We start from the raw sequence: 23,211 nt of genomic DNA on the forward strand, positions 1-23,211 counted from the left end.
GCAGGCAGGAGCTCCAGACACCTGCAACCCCACCCCAAAAGAGACATAGCAACCGCTTAAACTGAAAATCTTGATTTGACAATATTTTCTGTCTCAGGTGTAAATTTAAAAAAAAAAGACGTACATGTAGGCATAGTTTTTCCACAACACACCAGTCGTGAGCACTCTCTCTTTCTTTATCTCCCCCTTTTCCTCCCCACTCCCCCTCCTCTCTCCCCTCTCCCTTGGATGGCAGGTCAGGCAGTGAGCTGTGCGGGCTCAGAGGAGGTAAGGACGCCGCGGTGCACATTAATAATGAAAGGCCTCAGCCACCGCCAGCCTCCCCCCAGACACATACACACTCACAACCACCCCCCACCCCCCATCTCCATGGCAATGGCACAAGCCCAGCAGTGTCACCGGTGTGTGTGTGTGTGTGTGTGTGTGTGTGTGTGTGTGTGCGTGGGGGGGGGGGGGGGGGGGGGGGGGTCTAGCTACACTCTCCAAGCTGATCACGAGCTCGTACACAAGCCAACTATACTGGGCCTTCCTTTCGCTAATTAGAAACACTCAGCTCTACGGCTGCAGCAGAAATCAGCTTCTACGTCCCCACCTGGATATGAAAGAGTGACTGTGGAGCTCTGAAAAAAAACTCACTGAGAATCATCACTTAGCAGGAAATGGAAATTCAGTCCAGTGTCACAGACCTGAGGCATTAGAATCAGTAATTACACCAAGACCCGTATCAGATTGTCCACGTTTTCTTTTTTTCTTTTTTTTTTAAATTAGCACAGCTTTCACTGTATTCACATCTTTATCATAACTTTCCTTCTACTCCATGGATGAAAAACACAAGTACTGAGGAGCTATTGTGATAGCTGGTGACATTTGTGGGTTTATATTTACATTTTAAAAACATTTGTAAGTCTTTCAATTGTGCGTATAGAACAGCTGTTCATTACAAGGAGTAGAAATGAGATACCTAACCTAACAACATGTAGCTTTAGCCAGACTCCTTCACGAGAAGTTCAGCAACTCTGTCGGACAGAGATGATTGAAATTAAATGATTTTAATGCTCCCATTTTCTGACTGGAGTAGAGTGAATGACAAATATTTCAGAGATTAGTGAACATCTTTGACAAGGAATGCCATTTCAGTAGACTTTCAAGAGGTTTCACACATTTTAAAACTCAATGCAATAAAAATGGATTATGCTAACAAGTTTGATTTTTTTTTCTTCTTTTTTTGGTTACACGTTAGCATCGTAAAGCTCCCTCAGCCGGCCCACTGTTGGGAAATATTAAATCAGTGAGAGAAATATCACAGTCAATTCAAGGACATTATGGAGATCCAGACCACCATCTAATTTGCTTTTAATGACTTCTGCTCGAGTCCAAATCTTTTAAAGTTTCCCTACACCACCCAATTATGAAAGAAAAAGGAACATTTCTCAGTTTATGGAAATTTTATGCTAAATGTTTTGCTTGTCAAACCAGCTGTTTTTACAAAAAGAAACATGCAAATAGACAAGTAGACAAACATCAGAGTTGTACATTTTGACACGAATACATGCAGTCCTTTTTATTCACAAAACCAGTCCAATTTTCTAAACAAATACAAAGATTGGTTATTTTTAAAAGCTGTAGCTACCCAGCAACATAACAAAAATCATGAAAATATGACAAACAAATAAAAAAACATAATCTTGTCTCAGTGCGTTCAGTAGGGTAGACTCAGAGCAAGTGCTTTCTCTGTTGTTGCCCTGAGCAGTACTGGCACATGCTCAGTAGGGCCACAGTAACATAAGGCTGCCAGCCTCACTAAAGGAAACATTTGGAAATGCAGAGGAGGGCTGATTGAGGAGATTACAGTAGTGACGACTCTGGCATACTGTATCTTACACCCAGACAGGCGTCTATGGAAATTTGCCCATTTCACCATATTCACAGAACATCAATTTTCTTCTGACCCCACACTCAAACTGCTGGTGTGATGTTGTACTGCTGTTTCACCGTTTGTAAGTCTTGTAAATTCAAAGAGTTTGACTTTTTTCATTTCACTGCTTCTCAGTAAATGAGCAACTACTCCACAATTGATATTGAAACTCTGGAGGGACAACCAGCCACATTTGAAAGGAAACAACACAGTTGACAACTCATTAGTTAACTAGCTCATTAGTATGATATCAGCTCATGTTAGCATTCAGCCACTTCCTAACTGCCATTTCATTGACTAAGAAGTAATTTCCCTCTATTATTGTGTGGCCTAGAAATAAATACCTCTGCTATTGTATGAAGTACATTTTAGCCTTCACTGGCCAATGGTAAAAATAACCCTCATAGGTAAAAGCTGATTTGTAGTTTGACAAGACAAGCATGGAAACATTTTCTCTGACTGTACATTTATAAGCAATGGATTTACACCTTTCCTAAACTTTTAGATAGATCAGCTCTACCAACATTTAATGTCAACTATCATGCACTTCCTAACTTACAGTAATGTTAGCTAAAAAGCGTTGAATTGCTAATGTTAGTGGTCATACTGTATAACAGCTAATAGGTTTTATCAGGCTGGAAAGTTCAAATGCTGGCCTAATGTTATTGTCTACCAAATTCATGGTCTGAAACTGTTATGATTTCAACGCTTCTCAAGAAATGAGCAACTGGAAAGATGATTAATTCTGAAAATCTGAAGGGCTAAGCTACAATTAGCCATAGCACGTTTGATGACTAGACAACAACAGTAAACCAAAAGCTGATGATATTAGGAAAGCTAAGAACTCAATTTGTAGCAAGCTTTAAATAAGTAATGGACACATTATGCTTTGTAGAGAAACTCTACCAAACAGTGATATTAGCCTTTAGTTACTTTCTAGTAACTGTAGCCTGTCAGACGGTAGGCTACTGTAGCTAATGTGTTTTCAAAAATGTTGTTTTCCCTCCTGGTTTTCACAATTTCTTGCCTCCTTAGTTTCTGAAAAATGCAGTGAAAGGATGGTTTGTCAGATAGGCCTACTGACATACTGATATCAATGTGACATAACAGCACTTAATGCCACTGGGTGAATGTTTCAGAAAAAAATGGCCGCTGTGTGAATATGGTCAAGAACATTGCTCTTCCAATTTTGTTTAAATCATAAATCCACAATGTCACAATTTGATCGCATTTTTTTTGTCTTTCAAAGACAACCACTGATCTGTCAGAAAACTTTAAATGAATCATAAAATAAACAAGGGTTTAGGTAACATAATGGTGAAAAATTACAATTATGTTTGCCATTAGCCACTAGTTTTGAAATATAGCTGTAAATTTACATTCTCTACACAAGTACTGTATCTTTCCACACATGAACAACATTAACACCAAACACAGAAATTAGTTGATTGTCCACACTCAGTCCGTCATTTCTGTTTCTGGCAATGAACAGTTCTGTGTTGAAGCGACAGAAAAAAAACCTGCTGGAAAAAGGACAAAAGGTACCAAAATGGAAACATAGAAAAGGGAATGAAAATTGCCGTAGATGCTTTTCTTTGCGCTTCATTTTTGGTTCAAGGAATAAGTAGGTGCATCCATTACCGAATTGTTTTTTTTTTTTTTTCATTGTTTTGTTTTGTTGATGTTGTTTTTTTGTTTATTTTTACTTGTTGCTTGTTTGTGTTTAAGCCAGTTTCTTTTCCGGAGACAATCCAGGAGTTGGCATTGCACTTGATGGCAGAGCTTTGGGTAGGGAGTGGAGGAGGAGTCCTACTGGAACCAACGAAACGCTGCTCCTGTAGGAAGCATCACCTTCTTGGAGAAACAGAGGACAAGAAAGGAGGAGACAGAAGGGGAGGGGGAGAGAGGGGAGGTAGGTTTTTAATATAAGCAATACAGCACTTTAGCATCAGTGTTTGCAAATATAAAACAGAAATTATACCCTTTACTGTTTGCCTTACCATTACGTTAAATTTTGTTGTCATTGATTCTTTCTAAAACTATAAGCATTGCTGTGGCATTCAATGTATTGATGTTTTATTACAGCTACCTGCTTAATGTATGGAGTTGAAAAAACAATTGAACATTAAAATTAAAGGACTTTGCCAAGATTGTTTCTTGAGATACTGCAGTTTTCTTAAACAAACAGGAATAATAATTAAGAGAAAATCTACATTAAACCGATACACTTCTTTTTCATCTATTATGTGTGAAATCTCTGCGTCCTTTCCATCTTGTCCTCTCAGCTCCACCACAGGAGTGAGCTTCAGTCCCGGCTTTGCACAAAACCCAATATGCCACATTTATTATTTAACCACCACACGCATCACTCTCCCACACCATCACCAATGATTATAATGCTTTATGTCCCTCTCCCTTTTCTCTTTGGCTGTGGTTATCTGTCTGTGTGATTGCAGCAGGAGCTGCACACATGCATGCAGCTGGAGGGCTCAGCAGCAGCTCAGGGGGCCTGCCGGTCAGGAGACACAGAGCTGCTCAGGTCCCTGGAGCTGCAGCAGAGCTGGCGTCCTGTAAAAGTGCAACTCGATTCTGCAGCATGGATTCTTCCTCCGTTAGCCAGCTCTGCCTAGAGCAAAGCAGGAGGATCTCGGCAAACATTTATGCACCCACACACACTCTCACACCGAACCAATATGTATTCAAGTACAGTCACACACCTCCACACACAGTGGCACGTTAACCGACACTCACAATACACCCCCGAAATCACACCAAACAGTGAGGCTGTTAAAATAAAATATTCTTATACGATAGATTTTGGTTCACTTTTCCATCAGTGCTTACCAGCATAATGTAAAAAAAAAAGAAAAAAAAAAAAAGAAACCATAACGCCGATCTCATTGACAGGCCATATAAATGCACTCATGTGTCAAAGAGATGCATATCTATATTTGTAATACCTTCTGCAGACACAAATATGTGTCAAGTTCTGTTTTGTTTCTGATTATATAATTACATGTAACCTGAGCATAATCAGCTTTCATGTTTTTGTTCACCTTCTTGTTCACACAGCGGTTAAACTATGAGATTTTCAATCAGAGACAGCTGAGATTTTAATGGCCCATTAGTTTTGAGAAGTTTGTTTGAAATCAAAAACAATACCAGCCCTAATTACTTTTCAGGCCCACATAAACCACTCCTGTAGCCTTGAATCAGCAGCACAGTGTTCTTTTGAATGCTATTGTTCATATCTGGACATGACACTGAGCGACAGCAGGGTTCGAGCTCCACGGGTTTCATTTTACTTTTATTTTAAAAGTAAACTCCTGCTGACATAAATGAAACATTTTTGCTGGGGTAAAAAGACCTCAAGCCTGGTAATTAGCTCAGTGATCTCAACTAAACATAGCCCACTCTGTGCTTTATTTGTTCAATTGACTCAATTTGGAATAATCTGACGGCAGAGACACTGAACAACAGTGCTCTTCATTCATAGTCCACAGATGTTTGTGCCCGCTCACATCTGTCCTACACTTTATGTGTGTCTGTCAAAGCTGAAGAAAATACTTCAAGATGGACGGAGATTAGAAATTGAGTGTGTGTCTATTATTGGTATTTATCCTCGACACCTAAACTCAAAACAAACACACAAAACGAAGCAGTCCATGGTACAGCTAAATGTGTGCATAATTGAAGTTCAAAACTAATTTTCTTACAGGGTGTTTGAGTATTCAAGTACAATCGTATAAGGTTCATTGTGGCTCCAATGAATATTAATATGAACCACAAACCAGGAGGTTAACAGCCAACATCATGCCAACATTATTTCATGGTCTGTGTGTGTTTGGTATCATTAGCCTGCCATCCATCTCTGGAGTGACCTTTCTGCAGCACCACTCAGCTGTTACAAAGACAGTCAGAGGACAGGAACATCTGCTGCTGCCACAGATGTCAAAAACTTGGTGAGGTCTGGCCATGACGTAATGTGTGGGAAGAAAAAACAACACCTCCCTTGAGTAAACTGTAAATGCTGCTTTTCTCTCGTTATCAAACATGAGCAATCAATGGAAAAATGGCTTCAGTTCAGGAATAGCTTTCCCTCACCCGCGCTGATTGCACGGGTTCAAACAGATGGGGTCTGTGGGTGTGAAGTGGCCAATCACTAAAATCGATGGATGTTTTTTTGTTTTTTTTTCTCCAGACCTCAGACAAGGCGAGCACATTTGTCTTAGCATAGCACAAACAATTTGTGTGCAACAAAGGCCTCCACAAAAGGGAAACTGGAACAATCATTTCATTTTTTTTGGACTACACCTGTTTAATTTATAATTTCAGATTACATTGTGTTTTTGTATCTCAGTCAAACAAAAATGATGACATCATTTTTGACCCAGAGCAATGCTAACCATCCTGATTATTTTCTTCGAGGCTCCATCCTCAACTAATGTGAGAACTCCCTTATGGACACCCACAAGAACCCCCCTTCCACAATCAACACAAAGTCTCTCCACAAGCAGTGGAGCATGTGGGATGTAGAACTGTCTGCTGTTCACATGAAGTAGAGAAGTAAACCTTTAAAACAATTCAATAAAAACACCTTTGACCTCCTGCTGGCATAAACACTCACTGATCGTCTGGCTGAAGGAGCTGGATCTTTTTTTCTACGCCTGCTTGCACGACCATACGCCAAATGTGATCGATAACTTAAATACATTGCAACTGTTTCTTCTACTGGGCTTCAAAAGACATCTCAAAACAAGGGCTAGAGCATTAACACAGGTAATAAGCCCGTGGTAAAAACGTCATTGAGAAATAACAAATCGTCAAATTTCTAAGGATCGAAGCTGAAAAGGTAAATGGAATAGTCATTGCATATCTACTCATCTCTGGTCTTACACATGCCAGAGTTGATCAACACAGAGATAAATACTTCAATGATCAAAGTCTTTCCCAAAAACCCACAAAAATAATGTACAGTTTTCACAGGTCAAAAGATGAATCAGCATTTAGATTATGGGGCAAATTTGGCTGGAATTTGGCAGATTTAGTAAGATAGGTTTTTTTTAACAACAGTTAAAAGATAATATTTACGTCATATTAACTGTTTGTCCCTCTGTGTGCAGGACTTTTCCTCTCTTTCTGCTATTTTTATATTTATTTTCCCCTGTCAATCATGCCCCTTCCCAACCAGCTGTTCGTTTTTTTGCAGATGACTACCCACCAGAACGTCTGGTTCCAGAGTTGTCTGCCTTTTACAAGATGGTTTTTTCCTTGCCACAGTTACCAAGTGTGTGCTCATAATTGTAAACTGTCCTCGGTTGTGCTGTGATTAGCATTATATAAACAAGTATAGGTAAAGTTAATAAAGTTGAATAGACATTTAACAATGTTTTGACCAGCAAATGACGAAATCAACAGTATGGACTACAACCTGATCTCTTCCTCTCTTTGAGTTAAGGGCTGATAGCTTGATCCACCCGATTGAGACTGCAGTATGACACCTTGGGTGCCTGGCTGTCTCCCCTCCCTTTCTGTCTGCCCAAGACTCCTCTGTCCTCTCCAACTTATCCCTCTGCCTGCCCAGCAACTTGCCCGTACATCCATGTGTCTCGGTGTCAGTCAGCATGCCTGTCACTTTGCATGAGCCGACTCTTTCCTGACTGTCTGGTGTTCGGTGTCTGTGAGGCAGAAAGGACCATGAGGGAATACGCTGCTCCCATATCGATGTCTGATTCTGGCATGGTGGTTCCCAAAGGACAACACTTGTATGTTAAGGTGTTAGGTGTGTCTGATGACAAACAAGCATAGTATCTGACACAGCCAATGACATTTATTACAAATACATTATTGCATGGGTAAGAAAATATAAAAGTTCTGTCTTGTCTGTTTTCAAACATTACCCACCCACCTGTACAGTCCATCCTGAATGCACAGTGACATACAAGTAAAAACAAAGCACACTACAACTCCCTAACACCGACTCTCCTTGTTTCTCTGCATCGCTGAGACTGACACCACTGGAGGGTATTCAGACGTCGAGCGCAGAGGAACTGCCTTCCCACTTATTTCTCTCAAATGTAGCATTCCCAGAATAAATCCAGACATCTTCAGCCAGTGAGCTGTGAGGTGGCAAAGGCCTCAGCATGCTTACTCCCCCTCACTTGCCAATTTTATGCTCTTCTTTGAGCTGCCGTGAGCTTTCAATGGCAACCGTCAACACCCTTAAAATAAGCACACACGGCTGCTGGACTGCACTCATGTACCGACGCGGATACGCTCTCAGGTTCATACAAAAGCAGGAGCATTAGCATCAATGCAAATGCAGCATTAAAGACAGCCAAACCGTTTCCTGTGTGTTGTGTTTGCTTTGCATGTGTGGAAACACGGGCAAGCTGCAAGCAATCAAAACCACCTCACAAACACACTCCCAAAATGTAGACAAGTAATGCCAAAGTTGCCTCGGATAGACATTCAGGACTTTAGTTGCATTTCTAATATTTACATACAGTATCTGCTCAGTCTTGACATTGTGGATCACTGTTGACTCTTTGCTCTCCACTTTCTCACCTGACACAGCACATCCTCCGCGAATCTCCTCCTCTGACATTTAACGTGTCCTGATGACATCCCGCTCACTGACAGTGAGGCCAAGGCTGTATTCTCTGATCTAATCACCTGCTGAACAAGAGCTGTTGACTTAATAACAAAGCCATCCGAGACAGCTACTGCACTGCTAATGGGAAATGTGTGAGCACATGAGGACAAATGAAAAGCAGTGAAATTTAAAATGACACTGTTGCAGCTCCCCATAGAGAGAAAAGATCGCAGAAGTGATTTCTCCCAGTGATTAAGAGAACTTGTCCGACTATAAATTCAAATCGACTAACCATATAAAGGCTCCTGTGAAAAACGTGTTGGTTTTTTTTCTTTTCAGTCAAATGTACAGTTTATCAAACCGAGAATCTTTGCTGTGCGTGGGAAAAATCTGTTTCTTAACCATCACCTACCCCGTAGCAATGGTTTCAGGCATGGAAAATAACTTCTTAGAAATAATCCATCTTCTTCCTGATGGTCTTGTTTTCTTTTGATGCTCATAAAGAGGCATCAGTTATAATTACAGCCTGTTTCCAACTAAAAACGCCTCACAAGAGGTTTATATTGATGATTCAGATTCTTTAAAGAGCCCAGAAATTGTAAGGTCACAGGATGAAAAAGCTGTCTGATGGTAAACAAAATATGAACGAACACAGTGTTAGCCTAAATAGAAATGATCTTTTTTAAGTGTCTTTGGTACTTTTGAGTCCATCACCGGTACAGCAGAACAAATCATTTTTGTTTGTTGCTGGGTCTTCAAACATAAGGACAAGCTTATTCAAATCTACTCAAGTTGATTAACTGATAATGATAATTACTGACTCACATTTAACTGATATCAGTTAAATTTTCGAGTTATCACATGTTTGTATGTCTGTGAATCCGTCTGCATAAACTTTTCCTTTATGTCCTATCCTCTCACCCTCACCTGTTTCATGCACACAGTGCGTTTTGTTCTGGTCCTTAGCCAGACAAGCTGATGTCATTCATCGCTCCATTTGGTCAATTTTTTATCCATTAAGACAAAATATACAATAAATTGTTACATTGTCTTCTTTCATAAAGTAAGAGTCTGCTGTACATGCACACCATTCATCTAGCAGACTTGTGTGTATCTTTGCACTGGCTGTCCCTGCAGTGTCTGTTGAGTAAGTTGTGTGCGTCCGCCTTGTTGGATAAAACAATGAACGGCGAGCATGCAGGGCTTTTACCTGCACTTTTGAAACAGACAGGGGCGTAGTAATAATAAGGCTAATTTGACAGCAACAGACGACATCAGATAATCTGTTACACCACTAGTTAAAAGAGTTATATATTGTTATTATTAGTATTATTGGCATTGTAATAACGAGTATTTTAATCTTAATCTTAATATATCGTATTTATTGACTGGACCAACCCACGTGCGCAGCTTGACCAGTTTAAAAATATTAAATATGATGTTGACTCCAATGACTCAAATTGAAATTCAAAAATGTTTATTTGTCCCTGGGTGAAATTTAAATGAGTGACTAATGACTAATGAGTTTTGCCAATGTGAAGGTCTAAAGGCAGAAAAGGCAAAGCACAGAGGTTATCCTGTACAATGAGTCAGAAGAAAAGAAGGATTAGCTTTCTCATATCTGTGTCTAAAAAGACAGATTGATCAAAAAAATTCGAGAAAGTTGAGAAAGTCCGCATTTAAACTGCAATCATAAGTACTTTGATGCATGGCAGGAGGCCCCCTTGAGTTTCCTTCGTATGTGGTGGCTACTGGCGACCTCATCAGCCTGTGACGTTACAAGCAGCATGATGACCTACATCAACATCAGCACTCATGAATATTCAGGCCCCCTCGGGTTTGGCATGGCTGGTGTGAACGACTGGTATCAGGCTAAGTGCCATAACAACATCAAATGCAAATCACATATTAACATTAAATTCATTTTCTGCTGCAGACATTGAGTCATACCACCCACAAAGCGAGCTGACACATTACACCATTTGGTTAATCATCGACGGAGACAAAAGGAGCTGATCATTAATTTGCAACTGAAAAAATCCAACACAAAATAACAAAAACGCAGATATTCAGACACATCAAACTGATTCTTAACAGTCAGTTTTTCTTTTGTTGCAATGAACCCTGGTGACAACCTTGTGAGTCCTTCAATTTCACACTACTTCGGTTCTTATTTGCTGCAAAAACAAATCATAGTCAGTGTTTTTGAAAGTGATTTGCATTCTTTAGGGTTTTGCTCCATGCATGTCATTGGTTCAATTAGATTTTGTTATGGTTTTAATTTTGTTGTCAATGTAATCTTCAAAGAACAAATCATTTTTATGTTATGATAAGCAGACTTTTTCCATAATTATATGAAATCCAAGTCCTAACCACATCCTGTAAATACCACAACCATCTACTTCTTTTGCTTTGCTTTGGGTTAAATGTATGACTTTATTATTAAAGGGTCTTTCATCATAATGGTCACAGTAATGAACTTGTTGTTAAAGCTGGGTTGTGTTAAAAAATAACATCCAGCAGGGCCAAAGTTTGGTCAGCTAGCCTTACACAGCATCCTCCTACATGACCTTCAGTGTAAAATCTTGGGGTCATTTTCTGAAACAGCTTGTTGTGTTTTTCATTCTTGTCCCCACAAGCAAATTTAAAATGTAAAAAAAAAAAAGTATGCTTGGTGTTGGGGCGCTGCAGTCTGGCAGATCACACAACCCATGTACAGAGGCTCGAAGTCCTCGAAGCAGGTGGCCAGGGATGATTCCGACCTTCTGCACTTTCACCACTCTCTCACCGTATCTTCCTACACTATTCAGTCGTTTATCACGTATCCAAACCTTTTATTTATTTTCTCGGTTTTTTTCTAAGTTGAATTATTTAGTTTGAGGCAGGAGAACCCTTAAACCAATCGAAAAAAACAATAGAAAACTGTAAAATGTTGTTGCTTATTAAAACAGGATGAAATTATTTTCTTTAGAAAACACTTTATATGTATGTTCTGGACAAGTTGAGAAAAGACATCAGATAAAAGAGATCAGATGCTGAATGATCCTCACAGGAGCTTTAAGATGATTTTTTTTTTCCCCTCTCCGTTTGCATCTTCCCCTTCAAGGAGCATTTCACTGTAGATGGCTGAAGTCAGTACATAGAGATTGACTGACCAACATTTCAGCCTCCAAACAAGAGGCCAAGCTGTCACCCTCAATCAACATCAGAAACAGAAAGAAGTAAAGCCATTAGCAGTTTGTAGCACACCCAGTTTGAGTCAATTAAATCAGAGGCCTCTCCACATGATACATATCTATTTTTTAACTATGTAACACCAAAGTGACAAGATTAGCCATTTATCTGTATAGTTTATTTTCTAAGAGATGTAGCGTCTGCTGAAAGGATGTCCTGATTGGTCGTGCTGTAGCCGGGGTAAGTTAGGCCACCGAGTGTGTATGAGGTAGCAGGCAGGAAGTTTGGAGGGCCATTTAGATGAGCAGGAGTGTCACAGAGAGAAGGACAGCGGCAGCTAAAGGGGGGCTGCATGTGCCACGCTGACACCTGGTGCTCCAGATGACAGCTCTGAGGCCAGATGGACCTTGTTACATGCACACACATAAACACAAACACGTACTGTAGGCATATTCATACTTGAAACATTGCCTAAACACACACACACACTGTTTTTATGTCCTTACGATTGCAGCATATGTAGAGGCACATGTAGGATTCACATGTGACCAAACAAGATATGCTCTACAGAAGCTCAATGCATAAAACTGTAAACTATCATGTGTTGAAGCTAGTGCATTAGTCTTCCAGTCGAAGGAACAGTGATTGAATGGTTATGGTGGACAGATTAAGGAGAGCCCAAGGTGCACTGATTACCCTGCACATACTGTACCCACTACACTCCTCACCACCTCTCATGTCCCTGCATGTGAAGCCATCATCCCTATCACCTGAACACCCCCCACCAACCTGTACTCTTAGTTTTAAACGGCAACGACATTCATGTATAATCCAATATCCAAGTAAATTGTTATTTTTCTAGGTCTTTAAATTTTCTGAATGTAATTTATTTCATGGTTGAGGGATTGACTCCTATCAAACATTGGACAATTCAATCACCCATGTCATTGCCAAGTACAAATTGTTTTGGTTTGAAACGTGGACTTCTAACGTAAAGGTGTGCTTACACCTGCCTTTAGCTGCAACATAATTATGAGGATGCATTGTTTAAGTAAGGTACATCATAAATACCTCCATCTTACCTCCAGAGCAGCAGAGGGCTTCTTCTTCAGTTCCTCACATTTGCGAAACTTGCAGATCTGATGGCCCGTTTTGCGATTCCGGCAGCTGCTGCATTGCTCGCAGTTAATCCGCCGCCGACAAGGTGGGCACATGCCGCAACGTTTTCGTTTCTTTTTCCCGGAGTTGATAGCGGAGGCCAGCTCGCTCTGTGCCGGGTACTCGGCCAGGCCGGCCATGTGCAGTGCGCTGTCCGCCAGAAACACTCCGGCCGGCGTCATGATGAAAAGACCCGGGTTGAAAGGGAAACCACCCCCTACTCCATATGGGAAGTCAACGGGACCACCTACGGCGTCCGTGACAGACGTACCCTCCAAGTCGCTAGCCCCCGAGCTTGCGTCTCCTCCGCCAACTCCTACTCCCATGCCCCCAGGAAGGAGCATGTGCTCCATACCAGCCCGCTTCAACAACGCTGCTGCCTGAGCAAAGTGCAGCAGGCCGTTCTGTCCCTCCAGAACCTGTTCAAGGGTTCGGTCCAACTTGGCTGCTGTCAGTGCAGAGACGGTTGGCTGGGGCTGCGGGGTAGGCTGAGGCTTGGCCGAGTGGCTCTTCGCCTCATTATTGTTTGTGTGTCCGTTGGTGTTGGCCGAGGAGACGGCTGTGTACTGGGAGAGAGTGCGTGAGTTCTTAAGGCTCTTACTGAGGGGCTCGCTGATGATGCCGCTGCGGTTCCTGCGTTCTACTACAGGAGAGTGGTGTTTGCTGCTACTCCGCTCCTGGTCATCTGTCCGACCCCCCTCCGACGGCTCGCTAGACATGGTCCAGAGCGGATGTGCCTGGGTTGGGGATGAGGGTGGAAAGGGGGCAGGGGTGAGAGAGGAGGGGGAGCAAAGACCTCTTCCTAGTCCGTGTTCTGTCCTGGTGAGATTGTTGCCTCACCTCAATGGATGAATCTGGAAGCCGACAACAGGAAGGCCCCAAAGCCCTCTGCCCCACTACAGCTCAGGCCTCATCCACACTCTCCAATGGGCCATCTGGAAACTTCACATAGGGACAAGAGAGGTGAATTACTCTTCAATGATCACTTCACCAAAATAGTAAGGCATTGAAACATGTGAGAAGAACGAGAACTGAGATAGCGCTAACAGCCACAAGTTATATTCACGGCACGTCATCTTTTTGGATTATACAGACTTAAACATCCAACGCTTGAGTGGAAAACATGTACGTGTATTTGCCTATATCTATCCATGGTGTCACATTAACTCGGTTAAGCCTTATTTAGTCTTTACTAACTCCGGAGAAAAATATCTAAACATCTGGCTCTTGAGTTGAAGTGCTCCACTGTGTTGTCCAGATAGTTGTCTGCTATGTTTTGTTTATGCAAATATTGAACTGTTTTAGAGGTTTTATATGGAAATAGCTTCTACATCTAACAAATACAATAATAGTGAGTTCAGTAAGCTTAAAACATTAAGCTGTTAGTTCCATGTAGCCAAGGAGAACTGTATGTTGGTGGATAGCTGTTATGTAGTTTCAACCTTGACTGAGCCCTGTCACATCGGCTATATTCATTTCTGTTATTTTAACAAATTTGGGTTCAGATTCTTGCTGAAAACCAAAATATTCAGAGCCAATTCCTGACACAGGCTCAATAATGAGCTTATGACTTGTCATATCATGAATAACAAAAAGTTGTGCAATGAAAATAAAAAATGGATTTTGTTGTCAGTTAAACTTTTATCCAACACCTGTAGCAGAAAAGTTTCACTACATTGATACATTAGGAGTTATGACACTCATAGCCAGGAATAAATTAGGGAACACATATTATTGAAACCCTTCGGCAATCATTGTCTATCACCATTTGATTGACATTATATGCATGTGAAAATGAATTTTCATATCTCTGTAATTTCAGTAAAGCCAGCAGTTAGTGTTGAAAAACTTCCAGACAAGACTTTCTCTGTGTTCTTTCTTGGTTTATAACATCTCAGAGTAGGGCCTCTTTATCTGTTGAGTCTCAGTTCAGTTCAACAGGTGGTTGTAAGTTACACAGAAACTTCACTCCAATTTACGTCAGGTGCTATGAGCGAGAGAAAAAACTATAATCTCTTCATGTAATTGCAATTAACAGGCTTAAGTAAGTGGAAAACTTTAAAGCATATTTGTAAAAAGTAAATATGCAAGCTTTGTCAGGTCTGTCCTAAAGAGGAAAAGAAAAAAATGAATGTTGTTGTTTGTTTGCTGAATTGAGGTCAGATTGATCATTTCTGATGCAATTCAGGTAGTTGGGAAATCTGAACACTGATTGACAAGACACAGCGTCGATCAGATTTGTGGCTCAAGTTGAAATGATAGATTTATAATGGGCTGTCAGATGCACTTTTGTCCGGATATCTGTTTATAACGGTCAATAAATTATTAGATTATTGACTGTTAATTGGAGTTGGTATGTCATTTGCGCAGATAACATTGCACCTTGTTTTTGCCGTCCACACAGGCAGTTTCTCCTGAAAACACCAAAGTCTGCTGATATGTAATCGGTCAATACTGCTCAAACTACATACATTACAGATGGTAAAATCTTTTTACCACAACTTAAGATTTCAATGTCTCGCCTCATTTTTTTTCAATTGATTATTTTTCTTTAAGTAATTTCTGTCTTAGAACTTTTAAAGAAAATGTTAATTTTGCTAAATGTAGGATTAAATTGAGGGGCTAGTAATGATGGACTCCCCACTGGACAAAGATGCATCCATCCAGCAGCTTTTAGCGCAAGAATCTTGTGACTGCTCATCTAGTAGAAGAAAAACTCTCCTGCGATTCCCCTGACCTGTCCGTGTTCACAAACAAGCCCACCACCTCCCACAGAAACGCTGAGGAAATGGCCGGGCCAGTCCTTATAAGGGAAACAAAGGGAGAGGGAGGGGAGGAGGATGGAGAGGGGTGTCTGTGCAGTGTGTGGAAATTGGAAGGCCAGAATTAGTGGGAGGTAAAGCTTCAAAGGCAAGAGCACAGCCCCCACATTCTCACCAGCTCAGGGGGATGTGGCGCCAGCGAACCAGAGCCAGCTCGGCAGCCCCTCAGCCCTGTAGTTTCAGTTTCTCCTGCTGCAGCACTGACCAGGGTCCGGTTTCCCTAAAGCGTCTTAGACTCACTGCATCTCCACTCAGTTAAGGTTGAATGCAAAGCAGCTCTGCAAATCAGTAGGGACGAATGAGGAGGTTTGTTGTTCTTGTGAAACACTGGACGAAAGTTCTATGTATTGGTCATCTTTGAATATTGTCGTCTAAAGGGAGATTTCAATTTAATTTAGTCTCACTTGGACTCCCCTGCAGCTTTGCAGAAGTTAATCTGGATATCTACTTGTGTGACAACACCGTTTCTTGATTAATCATAGCCTGGGAGCATACCATGCTCTGATCCAACTGCTTCATCAATACTACAGTAGGGGCATAACTTGAGTATTTCACATTATTAATTAAATGGAGCATTAGCAATAGCCACAATAAACGGCCTGTTATGTCTGCTATTAAGTGACAAATATGTCCATCAAAGCTCATAAAAAGAGGTTTTGTTTCCAGAAGCTGACCTGCTGACACCCATTTTGAAAAAAGAAAGTGCTGGTGATCGGACAGGATGCTTCATTTAGACTATACACATTTTAAGTAACCACTCAAACTTAGACGGTAATGTGACAACATAACAGCTCTCCAAAAGTGAAGCCAAATTATTTGGAGATCCCTTTATTGACTGGCTGTAGACTTCAGGTCATAAGCGTCATGTTAACTGACAGTGACAGCCTCAGGTGTTGAAAAATGAAGCAAAGAAAAAAAACTGCTGTTATTTAATTGTCTACTTAAGACTGGCTACAAAAGCCCCAGAGGTCACATACACACATATTTATTAGAGCAGACATAAACATGATTACAGTCTTGTTCAAAAATGAATTTCATCTGAATTGTTCTTTCTTTATCTGCACTCAGGGCACAATGGTTGTTTTTTTTCTTTTCTTTTGGATGTTATGAAGGAAAAGAGTTATTTATAATAAACGATGTGGCTGATCTGAATGATGAGCGGGCGCTTTTTTAGCAGTTTATCAGGAGGTTTAAGACCTGTCTCAGCTCCAGCGCCTGTCTCTAAATTGACCGAAGTAATGTTTGAGACACCATTATTAATGTGGCAACCGCAATCGATGGGCTTTAACAGTCCGACGAGGAAATCAGTGGTTGATGTCACTGAAACTACTTTAAAAATTAGGACACTGTGTTTCAGACAAAGACAATCTATTCAGACCATATTTGTATTTTGAACCATGCTGTAAAGTTTTTTTTTTTTTTAAAGCGTGTGTTTGGGACTTCTGGGGCTTTTTTAGACAGCCTCAATGGACACTCAATGAACTTCAGGTTTTTGCACTTCCACATTGTCTTCATTTTTCAACAGCTGAAGTTGCTGCTTAGAAGAAGTGCACAATGGGAAGTGGAGGATACAATTTATCTATTTTATACTGTATACAGTCAATGCAGTAATCAGCAGATGTATAACAAAGGAATAAATATCTCTTGGTTTGAATCACCTTGTAGGTATCATAGCGGACTATGTCCTAAAGCTTCAGTGTTCAGTAATTCTTAAACTCAACTTTCAATGTTGAGACATAATAAAGACTTCAGGGCTGCAGCAGATCCACCAGAGCAGCTTTGAGTGGCAATTGTAAGGTTTCCTTTTGCAAAACATCTTTTGTTCAAACAACTGTTTCTGTGAAAGGAGCAAAATCCTGAAACCCGCTGATTATTTGAAACTAACTACAGACTTTATACCGCATGAGAGCCACTAAATCCAGTTAGTTCAGCAACAAACTTGTACTCATGTCACTCTTGCCTTGGGTGGCTGTTTTCAGTTTGTCTATGTATATATCTGCTATAAATAAATAATTAAATAGGTTAATTAAGTAAATGAACTGTTCGCGGACATGCTCTTTAGAAGTGTACAGTTTGATCTTAAGTATTTGTTTGCATTGTGATGTGTGTGAACTCTGTTCTTTTGTTTACTTTGCAGTTTTATTTATTTTATTTATCTACTGTGAGGACGTTTTAGCGAGTTGAGAAATACAATGAAATTAACACTGATGAGTCTCTATGAGATACAAACGTCAAAGAGGTTCAGGGGACTTTTTTTAATAGTTATTTTAATGTCTGTAACTGCTGCCACTGGGTAGGTGTCAGGCAGGGTGAGTCAAATGACACTGCTAAAACAGCTTTTGTTTACCTTTTCAAGACTGACAATGAGTGAGTGTTTGACTGTTAGAGGAAGTTGGAAGAGATGTTCTTCACATGCAAAGGACAAGACAAGACCAGCAAAGAGATAAGAGGTACCACTTTGTCCACAGGGGGCGCCAAAATCAATACAAACCAGTAATTCTTCTCAGGAGCTTTAAAGAGATGCAAGATTTCAGATAATTAAGATATAATTACAGATTACATGTCGCAAACTGATATTGCTTCTGACACAAACTGTATTGTTTTGTTTCTTTCTTGAAATAATTATTGATTAATGAAAGGATTTTTGTTTGTTCAGTCTCACTTGTCTTGGAGGTTAGTGTGAGGCTTTACGCAAGAACACATCAGTCAGTTAAATGTATTGAGGATCTGAATCTGGGCTTTTATATACAAAAAAAACAAACAAATAATGAGATAAAATCTCAAAGCAAACATGTATCCTATGCAACACACTAAACTGCTGCACCTGACCACAGTTGGGGCTTTAGGCAACCACCGAAGCACACGTTTTATCCTAGAATTTATCCCTTCTCTGCTGCTTGTGTGTACATGTTCCCGCCATTCTCCCGACCTATCAGTCACACTCTCTCCATCTTCATCAACCTTGAGCGCAGCATATAGTCATTGAATAATTCCCCTCCTCGACTCCCAGCGTCATGGCTCTTCAGATCCTCTCACCACATCATTTACAGATGGGTTTATGTCCTCATGTGAACTGTCTCCTGCACCCCAGCTGCCTCTGAGTGTCAGTGTCATGCTGCTGATGTAGTATTATTTGGTCATTGAAACATATTTACTCAATTGCTGGTGATATAAGAAACTTGCTGTAGCGATTATATATTAAAGCATAACACTTAAATGTTTGGTGACAGTCTGTAAATAGACATGATGATTGTCATTAATTAAAGCTGATTTAGAAACACATGTTTCACCTTACTCGGCATAAAGAGACAAATATAATCACTTCCTTTTTTTTTTTACCTGAGTGTTTTGTCTTTATTTGTTTTTTGTTTCCCCAGGAAAAGACAATTCTCAGGATATGAATGATCCAAAGGATCAATTGAGGTCAACAACTATGAGTGGGAATTATTTTTGACCAAGGAGTGAACCTACAATCCAAGCATCTGTAAAACTGCAAAAGGCACACGTTTGTTCGACGGTTAATCTCCATTATGCGCAAAACTGAACTTTTAAAACCTTAAGTCAGAGTGCTTGACAATTGTTTGAGTTTAACATATCTTAACATCATCAAATGCAGGTAACTTTATGTGATTATAAATAATCTAGTTCATCCAGTTAAGACATCTAGTGAAAATCCTGACACTAAATTAGATGTATTGTGTTAAATCAGCAGAGTGATGTCAGCTCAGTGTCTGATCTGACACGTCCCACATGCAGCTGCTCATCTGCAGGATCAGAGATGTTTGGATGTGGTTCACAAAACATTCCACTTAAATGGAAAATGCAATGACATGGATAATTTGTGTCTGATGTTTAATTTTGACTCTTATTTCAGTCCTGGTTGTTGAATGTTGTTGCTGCTGCCTTATTTAGCATGTTTGTTCATATCCACAAGTTTTGTGCAAAAAGCTTAATGAAATACAAAGTCAAGGGAATGGTGTCATGTTAGTATCAAATTTGGTGATTTCATTGGAAACAAGGAACAAGGAACAGATTGCGTCACTCGGCCAAAAGGTTATAAAAAACCTGCCTGTCAAATGTCTAAAAGTATCTTGTGAGTTAGGCTGTATACTGATTGTTTCGTGTACTGTACATAGATCCCCAAAAGTGAAGCCAACACATTTGGAGCTCCCCCTACAGACTGGCTGCATTATACATCATAAACTATTCTTTCAAATACAACATGAGAGATTAATATAAGGTAGGCTGCATGTCAAATCCTCTTTCTGTAACATCATATTGGTCCATAAAGTTGGTTCTTATCACACTGATTGACATACAAGTGTTCACTATTCTGACAAGTTTAGTTTTAATTGTTGTTGATAAAAAGGGTTAAAATCGGTTCAATGCCATGATTGCTATAGTCAATGTCGAACAAGTAATCATGTAGCTATTACAATGTCACTGGTTCTAGCTAAAAAAAAAAAAAAAAAAATGAGTATTGCTATTTAGCTTGCTGCTAGCAATTGCTTACAACTTCATACTATTACATGATATTAAACCCTTTAAAATACATGTCCGCTGAAATCTTACTAAATCAATAATCTCATAGTCTATTAAACTTTACAAATTGCAAATGGGGATCAATGAACCCTTGCATCTAAACACCTCAATAGTCCCAAATTGGCCTATTGGGCCTGGCCAGAAGTCAAACAGCATAAATGTGCCGAAGAAAGCCAGAAAGTAAACAAGACAAAGGTATCCTCACTGTATACAATAGAGTGAGATCACACCTTTGGACAGAAAAGGAGATACAGTATATGTTGTGTCAGCGGAAGGAGTTGGACTACAGTCCAAGTATAGGACTGAAGACATCATACGTCTACTGGTAAAAGTCATATTGTAATTAGCTACTATTCACCCCCAGTGCTTGTATAATGGGACAAGGGCAGTAGTCTAAATTAATAGCCAAGTCGAGCTATAACATAGCTCAACTAGCATGTAAACATACTATCAGTATGTCAGTGGCAATTCCGTCTTCTAACTTATCAAGAGCTCTGTCAAACATAATTCAATATGTTTTCTAAATAGGGTTAGTATATTCTGTACACCTTGGACAAGGCCGGCCATAACACCTGAACAGGGAGTTATAATTTATAAATTTGTCAGAGGTTCAGAATCTCAATCATTGGCTACATGTGGTATATAAGAACCAAACATGGGGTTTCATTTTGTGTCGAGCATTTACTAAAACTTCAAACTGAAATGATTGGTGAATGAAGTAGTCCTTCAATAAATTATACTGTACTCACTCACCAATTCAGCTGATGAGAGCTTCCTGACAGCCACAGTGCTGCTGGGTGAACGTTGTCAGCAGTGTGATACTTGTATGAACAGCTCATTTAACATTCACACACAGCTCTCAGCTTGTACTAAATGTATCAGTAGTTTAGCCTTAACTGTATATTCATTTAGATTTAAATGTCATTTAAATTCTTCTTTGACAGTAAGTGACTTTGTACCAGTTGTCGAGCTAGGATGCTAAAGTAGGTTAATGTCAGTTAACCATAGTGACAGCTAACTGATGGATGAGTAGTTGGCTGTTTCAAGCAGATCAATAGGTGATGGAGTAACGCCTTTGGGATCACGTGTGTTTGTAGGCTGGTTCCTTTTGTTTTGGACCTACATTTTACTCTTAAAAAAAATGGGGATAGTTTGTTCTATTACTGAGGGAAATATAATCACAAATTAATTTAGTCGTCACGGTAACTAGGTAGTTGCTGGACACTTAACCTCCCTCCCTGTTGAATAACTTCCCTTCACTGACGTCACAGCACGCGAAGGTAACCAGGTATTGGTAATCGGCTTGTTAAATAGGAGGTGAGAAAATGTTTCCCTTCAGGGTTGTGAGGCGCTTGGGCCATCACGAACTCCGGAGCAGCTGACTGACTGCACCTCAGGAGACGCGAGAATACTTAATGCATTAGTTCAGGCGATGCACGATGCAAGCGGTCCCCCCCCTTCCTCTTTAGTTGACTCGCCCCCTCCCCTTCAGTCGCGCTGTCTGCGGACCTGTCTACTGGCGAGCTTCTCTATTCCTCCAACCTCTTGTGCACACTGACACTCTCACACACTCACTCTCTCTCTCTCTCTCACACACACACACAGGAAGTCCAAAAAAAAAAAAAAACCCACAAAAAACTGGTGACAATAATTAGACTCAATGATTCATCCATTGTCCACAACCTGCTGCGTCTTATTCTGACTAATTGGGACTACGCACACAAAAAGTTAGAGGAAAAACAGCCACGCCGGGCATACAGTGACTTCAATTATTCGCAAACATATGGAGCAGTTGGAGCTAAGACACCGAGGGAGTGTTGCAGCCGGGGGTTGACTGTAGATCCGGGAGGCGCGTTGTGAATAGCCTACCTGAGTAACTTTCTAAAAAATGTCGACAGAAACAGTGAAGACAAACCGGAAGAAAATGACATTTGGAAAATGAACAAATCCGTTATTTGTTCCCCCCCTGTCTTAACTCGAGTCGAAGGCTGAGAAATCTATTAACTTGTGTTTTTTTTATTAAATAAAAGTTCAGTGTAAATGCTTGAGATCAGGAAGGAGTCTGTTGTTCCATTGTGAGCTTGATTCGGCTCGAGCGCTGGTCGTTTCTTTCAAGCGTCAAGTTTAGACGCGCATCATTAACAGCTGATTCACAGAAAAGCGTCAGGGCTCGTGCTTCGGTGTGGTGCCGATCCGTATCAACGCTCGCGGGCACTTGATAAATACAGCGTAAAATGAATAAACAGAGAATCCAATCTCATAAAATGCAGACTAGGCTACTGGAGCTTAAATATCTTTACATTTTAAATCCCTGGTTATGTTTTTTTTTTTTTTTTTTTTTTTAGCTTTATAATCAGATCCAAATGGGGTTTCTTTTGTGCGGATCCGGTCATCTATGAACACGGTAGCCTATCTGCGGTACCACCACTGAGCTGCATTCACACATTTGAGGATATAGTTAACAGAACAGCCCCGGTCCCCTTCCCCTGCTATAACTTGATCCGATAAGAAGATGACATCCCAACTTTGAGCAGACTTCAACAAAGTATGACCCCCTCCCTCCATCCCACACCTCCTCCCTACCCTTCCATATATCTGCATATTTGCAAACATGGGCCCGATTTATTCGCACCTACCAAAGCAGATCGGAGCAGAGGGGAGGGCTCCCACAGTCCGAGCGGTCCGTCTCTCAGCCTGCCTTGCAGAATGGTGACAAAAAAAAAAAAAGAAAAAGAGCAGGAAAAAGAGCGTATTCTCCGAGAACACAATCCTACTGAGTGTCTGCCTGTTGGTGACAAATGTGAAAAGAAAAAAATGATTGAGCGTCAGTTGTGTAGGAAAAAGCCGTACTTTCTCTGAGGCTGAACGCGTGGGTTCCCCCAGCTTTCTCGGTCCTTGCAATCCCACCTCTACATCCCCGCTTGCAGAGAGGAACATGCAAACACATTTCATAGATTTTTGGAGCTTCGCGGAAAAACCGAAGTGGACTTAGACTGGTGCGGCGC

At 40.6% G+C, this 23,211-nt stretch overlaps 1 protein-coding gene across 6 annotated transcripts; it reads right to left on the reverse strand.

The window, feature by feature from the left end:
- Positions 1 to 738: 738 nt before the first annotated feature.
- On the reverse strand, positions 739 to 23,211 carry cxxc5a (CXXC finger protein 5a). Of its 6 annotated transcripts, XM_079355885.1 has the most exons (4): positions 22,843 to 23,211; positions 13,683 to 13,784; positions 12,767 to 13,579; positions 739 to 3,769 (listed from the first exon to the last, which is right to left on the reverse strand). In XM_079355885.1, the coding sequence occupies exons 3-4, from the start codon at positions 13,559 to 13,561 to the stop codon at positions 3,725 to 3,727; spliced, it is 840 nt and encodes a 279-aa protein (XP_079212011.1). In that variant the 5' UTR covers positions 13,562 to 13,579; positions 13,683 to 13,784; positions 22,843 to 23,211; the 3' UTR covers positions 739 to 3,724. The 6 variants fall into 6 exon arrangements, with proteins under 6 accessions (XP_079212011.1, XP_079212013.1, XP_079212010.1 ...); XM_079355887.1 differs by having other exon boundaries at positions 739 to 3,766; positions 12,767 to 13,784; XM_079355884.1 differs by having other exon boundaries at positions 12,767 to 13,784.

The sequence above is a fragment of the Symphodus melops genome (assembly GCF_947650265.1).
Source record: "Symphodus melops genome assembly, chromosome: 11".
NCBI classification, from domain to species: Eukaryota; Metazoa; Chordata; class Actinopteri; order Labriformes; family Labridae; genus Symphodus; species Symphodus melops.